At 33.7% G+C, this 12,419-nt stretch overlaps 1 protein-coding gene across 3 annotated transcripts; it reads left to right on the top strand.

Annotated features, from left to right (window-relative positions):
• Window positions 1-4,560: 4,560 nt before the first annotated feature.
• On the top strand, window positions 4,561-10,321 carry LOC120167985. 3 transcript variants are annotated; one of them, XM_039176862.1, is made up of 6 exons: window positions 4,561-5,014; window positions 5,100-5,202; window positions 9,425-9,606; window positions 9,853-9,934; window positions 10,007-10,103; window positions 10,187-10,321. In XM_039176862.1, exons 3-6 carry the CDS (start codon window positions 9,533-9,535, stop codon window positions 10,210-10,212), a joined length of 279 nt encoding a protein of 92 aa, XP_039032793.1. In that variant the 5' UTR covers window positions 4,561-5,014; window positions 5,100-5,202; window positions 9,425-9,532; the 3' UTR covers window positions 10,213-10,321. The 3 variants fall into 3 exon arrangements, with proteins under 3 accessions (XP_039032793.1, XP_039032792.1, XP_039032791.1); XM_039176861.1 differs by lacking the exons at window positions 4,561-5,014; window positions 5,100-5,202 and having other exon boundaries at window positions 9,075-9,461; window positions 9,514-9,606; window positions 10,007-10,321; XM_039176860.1 differs by lacking the exons at window positions 4,561-5,014; window positions 5,100-5,202 and having other exon boundaries at window positions 9,075-9,606; window positions 10,007-10,321.
• Window positions 10,322-12,419: the final 2,098 nt, after the last annotated feature.

Below are 12,419 nucleotides of genomic sequence, written 5' to 3'. Positions count from 1 at the left end.
AAGTGAAGTTTAGGAAAAGTAGTTGGGAAATGTAAGACCACGAAAGAAGGGTTGATAGGAATCATATAAGCGAGAAAAGTTACACGAAAGCCATACAAAAATCATACTTGTTTTGCAAGCTATTTAGTGATACGTGTTGTATTGATTGGTTGCATTTTCTCATTGGGATACTATAATTAGGATGAACAAAAATCGAGTTGACTCGAAAAATTGATATTTTTTTTAATTTCGAGTTATTCAAGTCAACTTGAATTTTCAATTCTGTTTTTGAATTCGAGTCAAGTTGAAATTTGGAAATTTTAAATTACTCGAAAAACCAAAATTTTGATTAAGTATTTTGAAATTTTACGATTTAGTCTATGATTTCATTATTTCTTCGATTTCTTCTTTATTTTCAGTCTACTTTACAAAATTTGATCAACATGTTTCTAAATCATCATAGAATAATTATGTACTTTCAATTTCTCTTTTTGATAACAAGTTTTCTATTTTTCAATTTAGTCCCTTAATTTTTCATAATTTACTTATTTCTTCAGTTCATATTTTGTTTTAAGTTCGTTTTTACCAAATTTGAACCACATGATCAAATACCACTATAGAATACCTATGTAACTTCAATTCTTATTTTTTTTATTAAAAATTTACTCTCTTTTTATTTAGTCTCTTAACTTTGCATTTTACTCAATTTAGTCTTTTAACTGCAATTGTTTGAAAATTCTTTTTTCCCATCAATTATTTGACTCTTTTATACTCTCATCAATATTTTATCATCGAAATACTTTCTTTAAAATATAATATTGTGAATATATTTTATAATTTTAGATTGTATTTGATATATTAAATAATATTATAATGTGAAGAGAATATGAAATATATATGTCGAACTAACTTACCTCAATGGTTAAAGGAATTATTATTGTTCCTAAAGGTCACAGGTTTGAGCATAAGCGACTGCAGAAAGGTGATTGAATGTTCATTTTCAAATGATTGAGAATATTTAAAACATATACTACTTTGTAATCATCTTAGTCTCATAAAAAATATGAAATATATATATCTTATGTGGTTAGAAAAAGTTAAAACATTAGAAAATAACTCGAAATTTTTTAACTTTACTCGATGGAATTCTAACCGCAACTTTAATAGTGAATCTTAAACCATGATTTCTTGGAATTGTAGCTCACCCTTTTCCCAAAGGAAACAAGAAAGATGAAGTGGTTGGAGACGGTTTACCCGCTTTCACAATATGGGTTTTTTTCTTAGCAACCCAATGTTTGTATTAAAATTAACAAAACAAACTTTTACAAAAATAAATATTAACAAAACAAAAAAAATTGTAGTTGTTATATTGATGATAGAATTATAAATAATTTGTAAGTTTTTTTCTTAAATAAACTCGTGTGATTCTATGTTAAAATAAAAATTTATAAAATTTTAAAGAATTAAAAAGATATTAACATATTATTTTTGTTACACCCTTAACTCATATCCAACCCGAATACAAGTCTGAGGTGTCACATTGACTTTTCAAACTTTGACTCTTATAGAAAATCCCGGGAATTTTTAAAACTTTCATTAAAACGAAATACATTAATTTACATAAAACCATAAAATACAAAATCGATCAGAGTATTCGTAATTAACACTTATTACATGCCAACATTCTATACATAACCAAGTACATACTTTGTCAATTACTTCTGAACTGATCTCTTAGTAGTATTGTTGTCTGTGCTACTTCTATTTCCACCTTTCCTGATTCTTGGTACCTACGTGTAAATCACTTACACGCTAAGTCATAGACTTAGTGAGGCAATAAATGAATATGCAACAATAAACTTATGAATATTCATACTTACCATTGGATCATGACATCTCAAGATGCATGTATCTATCACACGATAACATATATAATCATATAATATGGACTTACCTTCTTGGATCACTTTCACTTTAAATTGGTATTTCAATTGCATTGCCCATGTATATTATTGATAATAGAGGTATGTGAGTGCATTGAGGTTGTGCACTAATGCTGTCACCACAGCTCGTATCAATTCCCTCATGGGGCACCGAACCTTAGTTCAGTATTCGTCCCGAAGGACCACGATCCATAGGTCACAATATAAACTATTCATATGTGCCTTTAAACATATGTAAACTGTTCATATGTGCCTTTAAACATATATAAACTGTTCATATGTGCCTTTAAACATATGTAAACTATTTATATGTGCCTTTAAACATATGTAAACTGTTCATATGTACCTTTAAACATATGTAAACTGTTCATATGTGCCTTTAAACATATGTAAACTGTTCATATGTGCCTTTAAACATATGTAAATTGTTCATATGTGCCTTTAAACATATATAAACTGTTCATATGTGCCTTTAAACATATGTAAAATGTTCATATGTGCCTTTAAACATATGTAAACCCTCGACTCTTGGCATGCCAACTACACCTATAGTTCTCATATCGTATACTATGGGCATTATTCTTATACCTTTCATATCACTTGTTCTTTCTCTTCTGTCACATACCACATGTATGTGTAATTATATATTTCATATCATATCACATGTATCACAAGTGCATACATTCACGTAGATCATGTAACTCATATCACTTAATTCATATCATGTTCTCATATCACATATCATATCACCATAATTATCATGTATGCATGTTCACAATCATTGTATTATAAAAATCAACATAAGGATTAGACTTATCACAAGTCTTATTCCATTATACTATACATATAGTATGCACTTACCTTAGCTTTGCTTTGATTCGATTCTAATCCTTTGATCGTTCTGGAATAAGCTTACTTTTAGTATCTACATAATCACACATGGATCTATATCAGTATTATAACTAATATACTCTAATGGTTCACTCTTTAGACTAAGAGAAAAGTCAACTTCATCTTTTAATGAAGGTATGCATCAATGCACTATTGATGCATCGATGCATAAAAGGTATTCGATGTAGTATTATTGCTGGGATGCATCGATGCACTCCTTATGCATCGATGCACCGATTGCATTCGATGTTTCACTATTACTGGGATGCATCGATGCACTACTTATGCATCGATGCACGAATTGCATTCGATGTCTTTATTTTAAAAGAGTGCATCGATGCACTACCAATGCATCGGTGCACATTCAAACAATTTCTGGGTTTTAACCTTGATGCATCGATGCACTATGAATGTGCATCGATGCACTCTGCCCAGAACCTCTTTTTGAACTTTAAAATCATCCACTCTTCACTCAAATGCTTCATATTTCATCCCCTTTCATATTCCTAACTTTCATATACATGTTTAAACTCATTTATAATCAATTATCTCGTCTTTAACCTTAATATCCTCTCCTCTTTATTAACTTCAAGAATCATACCAGATTTTTAACATGTTTTAAATCTAATTCTAACACTCTATATTCCTTAATTAGATTGATGACAAGTCAAATTCCTTCTCAAAATTCACTTACTAACTCTTTTCCAGAATTTCCTTAAGAAACTCATTTTCTTTAATCTTTCTTAACTTCTTTATCTTTTGATTTTAGGACAACTTAAGCTTTCCATAAGCTTAAGTATTACCTAATGATAAAACCCAATCTTAAAATTAACAAATAATCAGCTAACAAGGAATCTTACCTTTGCAAGCTTGGCTCTTCTCTCTCTCGTACATGAAGAAGAAGAAGAAGAAGAAGAAGAAGAAGAAGAAGAAGAAGAAGATGAAGAGAATATCTCTTCATCCTTATCCCCTCTAACATATATATCCTTATCATATTTATTTTTAATTCATTTATTAGTCAAATGACCATTTTGCCCTCTACTTCATTTGATAATTACTAACAACTTTTAGGATTTATTTCCAGATAAATCATTGAACTAATTCATTCTTCTACTTTAATCACCAAATTTCTGAAACTTTACCATTTAGTCACTAACCCATAGTTTGGGATGTTACAATTTTCTTTTTACTTTCGATGGTCCTAAATTATTTCTTTTAATCCTACGACTCCTTAAATTTACCCCATTTTAACTTTCTTTCTTTAGATTTTTGACCCTTTTCTACTTCTTACTTACAAACTGATAAAATTAAAATTTTAATAATTTTGTTAGTACTATTAATATTGTATTTTACATAAATCGTGAATTTAAATATATACTTATATATATATTATTCTGATATTAAAATATTAAATATTAAAATATTAAATATTTTAAATCAGACGTAACAAATAAAAATACATGACAAAATTATAACGAAAACACTACAACGAGTGTGATATCAAATTGAAGAAAATAAAGGTACATTGGCTACGAAGTTCCTTTTTTTTTGTTACTTTAAAATCTGCAACAGCAGTGAACTAAGACATTAAGGTCCCGTTTGGTTCACGTCATATTTTATTACTGGAAGGAATTTTTTTTTCCAGGGCAATGATACTTATGTTTGGATGAGCCACATTTCCAAGTATAGGTAAAGAATGAATACCAACAGTAATATTTTTTCCTATTTTCCCGAGAATATCAGTCTCTCGTCTCCCTTAGATATTTTCTTATTCCCGGTCACAGTTGTCTAAAATACCCTCTCCCCGCTTGGTTCTAGCTGAAAGAAAATCTGATTTTTCTTCTATTTGGCGTTGATTTTTGCTTCTGGCGTATTAATCTCCCATCTCCCTTTTAGGTATTTGCTTCTGGCGTTGATATTTTCAACATTTTTATTTGCTAACGGTGGTTGTTTTGGGATGGCTTGGGGGCTAAAACCAAGCATTTAAAGAGATACGTTGAATGGCACAATTTAAGAGGAATCCATGCGGTTACTTTTGCAGTAGATGTTAATGAATTGCTATGGTTTGATCTCGATGTAAGGCTCAAGCGACGTATATCTGAACTGAGAAATGAGTTGGCCGAGTGGGTTTTGGAGAAAGAGGAAGATGGTCGTCAAAGTTGCTTCATTTTCCATGTTTTTTGCAACACTAGCTTGTTGATGTAAGTTTAATGCATTTGAGTTTTTTTTCGTTTTCAAATTTTGATCGTTGAAAGAAAATTTAGGTTTTTTTTTGTTTTTGGGCAGATATGGTTCACTTCTTGATAGTTTTCTGGGAAGAGATAGATTGAGAGAGAAAATAAAAAAAGTGATTATTGATTCAGGAGCAGCTGGCCCTTTTAATCCTAAGGTTTTTTTTGTATGTTGATTCTTTGAGTTCTAATTATGATACTTGTTGATAAATCGGGCAAAGTAAACGAAAGAACACAAGAATTTTAACGAGGTTCGACAATGTGCTTACGTCCTCGGTGCCTAGGCGGCGCTAGAAAATTTTTATTCAATGATAATAGGTTTAGGTTACATCTCTATTTATAATAGAAAACCCTGGTACATAATTACAAAATTAACCATGTACCGTACCGCGGGGCACAACCCCCGCACCCCCAACCCACATAATCGTAACTCCCTCTACAAGACTTTCTTTGTAAGGACAGTTGATGTTCGCTTCAGGTTGCCGCATGTAGATCTGCTCCTCTAAATCACCATGCAAAAAAGCAGTTTTAACATCCATCTGCTCTAAATGCAAATCCCAACTGGCCACCAATGCAAGTACTGCTCGGATTGAAGTGTGTCTGACCACATGAGAAAAGATTTCATCATAATCAACTCCTTTCTGCTGTGAAAAAACCCTTTGCTACCAAACGAGCCTTGAACTTCTCCCCCTCTTTTTCTGTTACTGCTGGTTTCTTCTTATACACCCATTTGCAACCAATCGACTTTTTACCCTCAGGAAGGGGAACTAACTCCCATCTACGATTGTGATTCAAATACTCCATCTCCTCAACCATGGCTGCCATCCACTTGTCGTTTTCCTGACTAGTAACAGCATCATGAAAAGTAACCGGATCATCACTGCTAACAATAAGTGCAAAAGAGACCAAGTCTTCAAAACCCAATCTACTCGGAGGCTTTATATTCGTCCGTCTCACCCTGTCTCTGGCGAGACTATAATCTTGCAAATCATCCGTAGTGGAACCACCAGAAGTCGGTTGAGACGTTTCTGGTTTCTCAACTGGAAACTGCTCGAAATTCACCAATGTCGTGTCTTTCTTCTGTTGCAACATGGATTGTTCATCAAAAACAACATCTCTACTGATCACAATTTTCTTCGCAACTGGATCCCAGAACTTGAATCCTTTGACACCTTTCTTGTAACCCAGAAAAATGCACTCCTTCGATTTTGCATCAAGTTTGGATCTCTCATCAGCAGGTACATGCACATAAGCAGGACAACCAAAAATCTGTAAGTTATCAAAACTAACATCATGACCAGTCCATACCTCTTCTGCAACTTTCCCAGCCAATGATGCCCCTTGGCGATCTGTTGATAAGATAACACGCCATGTTAACAGCCTCGGCCCAGAAGTGTTTGGGAATCCCCGCATTCAACCGCAAACATCTGGCTCTTTTATTCAACGACTTGTTCATCTGTTCCGCAACACCATTCTGTTATGGTGTCTTGCGCACTGTAAAATGTCTCTTAATCCCGTGCTTCTTACAAAAGTGTAAGAACTGTGAATATGTGTACTCCGTACCATTATCAGACCGCAAACACTTGATTTTTCGTCGTGTTTGGTTTTCTACCTCTCTTTTCCACAGCTTGAACTTCTCAAAAACTTCAGATTTCTGTTTCAAAAAATACACCCAAACTTTCCGTGAAAAATCATCATTAAAAGTAACATAATATCTAGATCCACCCAAAGACGATGTCGTGGAAGGCCCCCATACATCAGAATACACATAATCAAGAATCCCTTGAGTTGTGTGCTTCGCAGTCTTGAAACGGACTTTAGTCTGTTTACCAAGAACACAATACTTGCAAAAATCGAGCTTACAGCTTTTGACACCATGCAACAGATTTCTTTTGTGTAATTCTGTCATACCACATTCACTAAGATGAGCAAGACGCATATGCCACAGTTTTGTAGTATCATCACAGGATTCAACAGAATGAACTCCACCTGCAACGGTACTCCCTAACAATCTATAAATATTTCCTGCAGTCATCTTTCCTTTCATCACAGTCAAATCACCTTTAACAATCCGAATGGTTTCCCTATCCTCATCAGCATTAGGGATAAAACCATTCTTGTGCAAAGTACCCAAAGAAATCAAATTCTTCTTCAAATCTGGGATATGTCGAACACCACTCAACGTCTGAACAGAGCCATCATACATCTTAATTCTGACATCACCAATACCAACAATATTGCAACATTGATCATCACCCAAATAAACAGAACCAGAATTAATCGACCTGTATGTCGAAAACCATTCCCTATTTGGCGTGATGTGATAAGAACATCCAGAATCAAGAATCCACGCATCCGTCAATTGAGTCGTTGAAATAGAAAGCATATCACCCTCACTGCAATCAGAATTGTCATCCTCGACCACGTTCACATACTTGGATGAAACATCACGCTTCTCATCAGTATGCTTTTTCAACTTCGGACAGTCTCGCTTCATATGTCCCGCCTCCTTACACTTGTAACAGTGAATTATCTTCTTATCCCTAGATTTGGATCTGGAATTCCGCTTGTCTGACCCTGCTTTCTCTGGCTTCCGTCCACGGTCTCGATTACCCTTGACATATAAGCTATCGGCTTGAGAGTTTTCCCCTGTATTCTGCTTCCGCTGGTTGTGAGCCAACAAGGCTGCAGTAATCTCCTCAACGTTGATAGTCTATTTCCCATATGTAAGAGTAGTCACCATATGTTCGTAAGAGGGAGGCAACGAACACAACAAAATCATCGCTCTGTCTTCATCCTCAATTTTTACATCAAGCCGAGCCAAATCAGAAACGATTTGATTGAAGACATTCATGTGTTGCGCCAAATCATGATCGTCATGCATCTTCAGTCCATACAGTCGCTGCTTTAGATACAGTTTTGTCGTTAAGGATTTGGACATAAACTGACTTTCCAACTTCCTCCAAATTTCGTCTGGAGACGATAGATGCATGACGTGATACATAACCTCGTCCGCCAAGCATAATCGTATGGTTCCTACCGCTCGTTGTTGCAATTCTTCCCAATCTTCCTCCTCCATCGACGCCGGCTTTGTAGGTCGCAAAGCCTTCAGGATCCCCTGCTGCGCCAACAGATCCTTCACCCTCGTTTGCCATAATTCGAAGTTACCCGACCATCGAATTTTGCTCCTAACATCTGATACCAATTGTTGATAAATCGGGCAAAGTAAACGAAAGAACACAAGAATTTTAACGAGGTTTGGCAATGTGCTAACGTCCTCGGTGCCTAGGCGGCGCTAGAAAATTTTTATTCAATGATAATAGGTTTAGGTTACATCTCTATTTATAATAGAAAACTCTGGTACATAATTACAAAATTAACCTTGTACCATACCACGGAGGCACAGCCCCCGCATCCCCAACCCACATAATCGTAACCCCCTCTACAAGACTTTCTTTGTAAGGACAGTTGATGTTCGCTTCGCTCACTCCGCTCCATCTCCTGTCCTCTTTACCGGTATATTTATGAGCCATACCTTACAATACTTTGATGATAATTATAGTTTTTGTCTTTTGAATTTCAGTTTTGATCTTTATCTCAAATTATGAATTTCAGATAAGTAACATGCAATAGAATTTTAATAAGATCCAAGCTTTGGGTTTTTGTGTTTATGAACTTGAGTTCTTTAGCTGATTTTACTGAAGATTTGGTCTTAAATGGCGTACAATAAAACTACTATGATTCAAGCTTATGCAAATTCAAATTGATGGACTGTGATTCATCTTGCCTTTATCCAAGAGAATGAGAAATGAATCCAGATTCTAGTTGTGAACATTAGGAAATTTCTGTGTGTGGTAGCTCTATCAAATTAACATCCATGTATTGTGCTTTGTTTACTCAATTGTAAATCTTAGATTTATGTACTATTACCCGTATAAAAGACACTGGAATGCTTATGTCCGTCCTCGGGATGTTTGAATAATATGCTTTCAACATTTTTTATATCTTTACTTATTCCAAGTTTGTTTAGAGCTCTATCATACTATTTTGCTTTTCGCTAGCTCTATCGGTATCATTGAAAGGAAGCTTCATTGTTGGTTTATCATCCGGAGGGAAGAAAATGGATCTCATCTTAGCCTAGAACACTTGCAATATTTAAGCTTGATTGTCGTTTTCGTTTTCAAAAATCTGGGAAATCATACATAGCATCTGTAGCATTAAAACAAAAAACATAATTAAAATTCTTTGAGCTTGTTTGTTGGTGTATAAGATTGTAGGTTCATTGTTCCAGCTTTGAACTTTGTAATTTCATTTGGATAAATTATATACTTGTTCTGGAAACTGGAAATATTGATGAGTCGCGTATTCTTTTCATTGCAGGTCTGGGCAGCCGGTTTAACTGCTGCTATACTGAAGAAACAGAGCTATTTAGTAAATGGATTAGGAAGTGCAGTGACTGATTCAAAGTTATAGAAAGAGGAACCTGGGATGATCGAAGCTGTGGTGATATCTACCCTGGAAAAGTTCTTTGCTTTCATTCTAAATATGCCCGATGTGAACCGGTAGGTTTTCCCTTAAGCCATATATTGGTTGTCTTACATTGTTAAATGGCCAGAAATATGCTTTCATGCCAACATGCCATACAATGTAAACTCTACAACTATGATCATATCTTGTGGTTGTGACAAATAACAGATTGATACGAACCGAATATAAGAAAGTATATTTACTCATATGCATAACTCGTGTTACTAGCCGAGTAATATTGCCACAGTTTCTAATATTCAATATGAATTTCTTGCTAGCAGGTTCGTGTTCAACATTTATAAAGTTGAAGGCAGGCCTGAGAATAAACAGACAATTTATCCAATTCCTCTTTTGGTCCCTAAGGTGATTACAGTACAAAATGTTGATATTGTTTGATCGTATGTTATATCTTTGTTTGACCCTTGATCTTTTCAGGTGCCACAACAAAGAAATGGTAAAGAATGTGGGAACTTTGTTCTCTATTTCATAAAGTCATTTGTCGAAAGCGTCCCGGAGAACTTTAGCATTGAAGGTTACACTTACTTTGTACATTCCTCGTTTAGTTTAAAAATTGTATTTTTTCGATTGTGGATTATAACCTATTTTACTTTGCAGATGAAAAAGGACTGGTTCACTGCTGAATAAGTGGAACACTTTTGTGAGGGGCTCGATTCTCCAGCATGTGATTTTCATTAACTTTAGAAATGACATTTTTTATGAGCTTTTTTTTATGTGATCAGTTAGCTTAGATGTGAGTGTAGATCAGCATCTATGAACTATTTGTACGAATCTCGTTTCATTTATGAAACATATTTTTTCAAATGTGGATTATAAGTACTAATTGCCCATTTTACATTTCTGATGAAAAAGAATTGGTTCAATGTTGAAGCAGTGGAACGCTTTTGCGAGAGGCTTGATTCTTCCGCAAGTGATTTATGTTAGTTTTATGTTTATAGTATTGAGATTATATTTCTTGATGAACCTTTATTTATGTGATTGATTATAGCTTAAATGTGGATGTAGATCAGCATATATTGATGAAAGAAATTAACGGTCTACTATGTTCAAAGTTTGGCCTCTGTCGGTTTTTGTATGTTCGGAGAGAAATTATAGGTTGGGAAACATAAATTATTGAGTTGCTTACTTTTCGTAATCAAGAGTTAAGTACAAATCAGATTAAGACTGAGTGTTAATAATTTTATTAAAATATTAGCAAAGATAATGATGAATGACGGTGAAATATAAAATTATAGATAATATGATTTTTAGTGTTATATTTTCTTACTTATTTGAATTATGTTTTTGTAATATAAATTCATGAGATAAATAATAATGATAAAATATGCAGAATTAAGTATAAATATAAAAGATAAATAAAAAAATTATTGTATATAGAAAATATAATAAATATTATATCTTAGATAATAAAAATAATTTACATCTTTTTATTATTATGAATATCTATGAAGAATTTTCACAATGTAAACATTTATTTAAATATTGATGTAAAATTTTAATATATTTTTACATAAATTATGTAAAATTTAATATTAAATAAAATTAAAATAATACATGATATATTTAAATACTCAAGTAATATATTATCAACAAATAAAATTTTTATATAAATATTTTTTATTTAAATATTTAGAATTTCACTTGTTAAAAAAACAAATATAGAACAAGGACAATTTGGTAAAATATATATTCTAGTAATCTTTTATTCTTTTAACCAAACACTCTAATCTTACATTCCTGCCAAACCAACCAAACACAGTAATGTAACATTCCCAGTAATCCTATTCCATGGTAATTTTTTCTTCCCATTCCGTAAACCAAACGCACCTTAAAGGGCTAATCATATCACTAGTGAGCATTTTCCTTACACCATCAGGAGGGCAGTGTCGGAAGGTGAAATCGGTTCCAGCGTTGCCAAGGTGAGCCAAGGCATCCGCAATGTTGTTGATGTCTGAAGAAATCTGCATGATTTTAACCTCCCATTGAAGATGGAGGAATTTCCTAATTCTCCGAACAATTTTCGTTTCATTCCTCTGATCTGTGGAGTTGAGGATGTTGCGGAAGACGGCTATCGGATAGAGCAAAATCGCAACTGATAATTTGAGAAAATAAAAATGAAGATAAAAGAGACACAAAATTTACGTGAAAACCCCCTGAATAATATAAGGTAAAAACCACGGGCAACGGTAGAAGAATTTCACTATGAGAAAATAGGAATTACAACCTCTCTCGATCTACCAAGGAGTAAACAATGATAATTCTCTCTAGATAAAAAAGAGAAAACAACTCTCAAGAAACTCTCTAAAATCTCTCTAGTATTGGAAGAAAGATAGAATGCTTTGGGATGGTTTTGAAGCTAAATGAGCTAGGGTATTTATAGTTGAAGCTTAAGGACTAATTTGTAAATACCCTAAATTACAATGACTAAAATTAAGATTTTACCATTGTTGATTTTCAACAAATAGCCAACCCTTTTTGACAAAATTGGTGGCTGTCACCGAAAGTGGCTTGGCCACTTGTTTATTTTTCAACAATCTCCCACTTGAAGATTTGATTGGAACAATCATATCTTCACACAATTCTTTCTACCTTGTACCATCATGTTGCTTATGTCTCTGACAGGCCACAAGAGGATCGACACCAAGTAAATTTATCAGCGTTGATCGCCTTTGTCATGAAATCTGCTATGTTGTCTTTGGTATGGATCTTCTGCATATCTACTGTCCATTCTTCCACCTTTCCACGAATGAAATGGTATTGAACTCGTATGTGTTTTGTCCTTGAATGAAATGCTGGATTCCTTGCTAGATGCAAGGCGCTTTGACTATCA

The sequence above is a fragment of the Hibiscus syriacus genome, unplaced genomic scaffold, assembly GCF_006381635.1.
Source record: "Hibiscus syriacus cultivar Baekdansim isolate YM2019G1 unplaced genomic scaffold, ASM638163v2 tig00111708_pilon, whole genome shotgun sequence".
In the NCBI taxonomy this organism is placed as follows: domain Eukaryota; kingdom Viridiplantae; phylum Streptophyta; class Magnoliopsida; order Malvales; family Malvaceae; genus Hibiscus; species Hibiscus syriacus.
The sequence above is the reverse complement of the archived record's forward strand: the minus strand, read 5'-3'. Positions and strand labels throughout refer to the sequence as shown.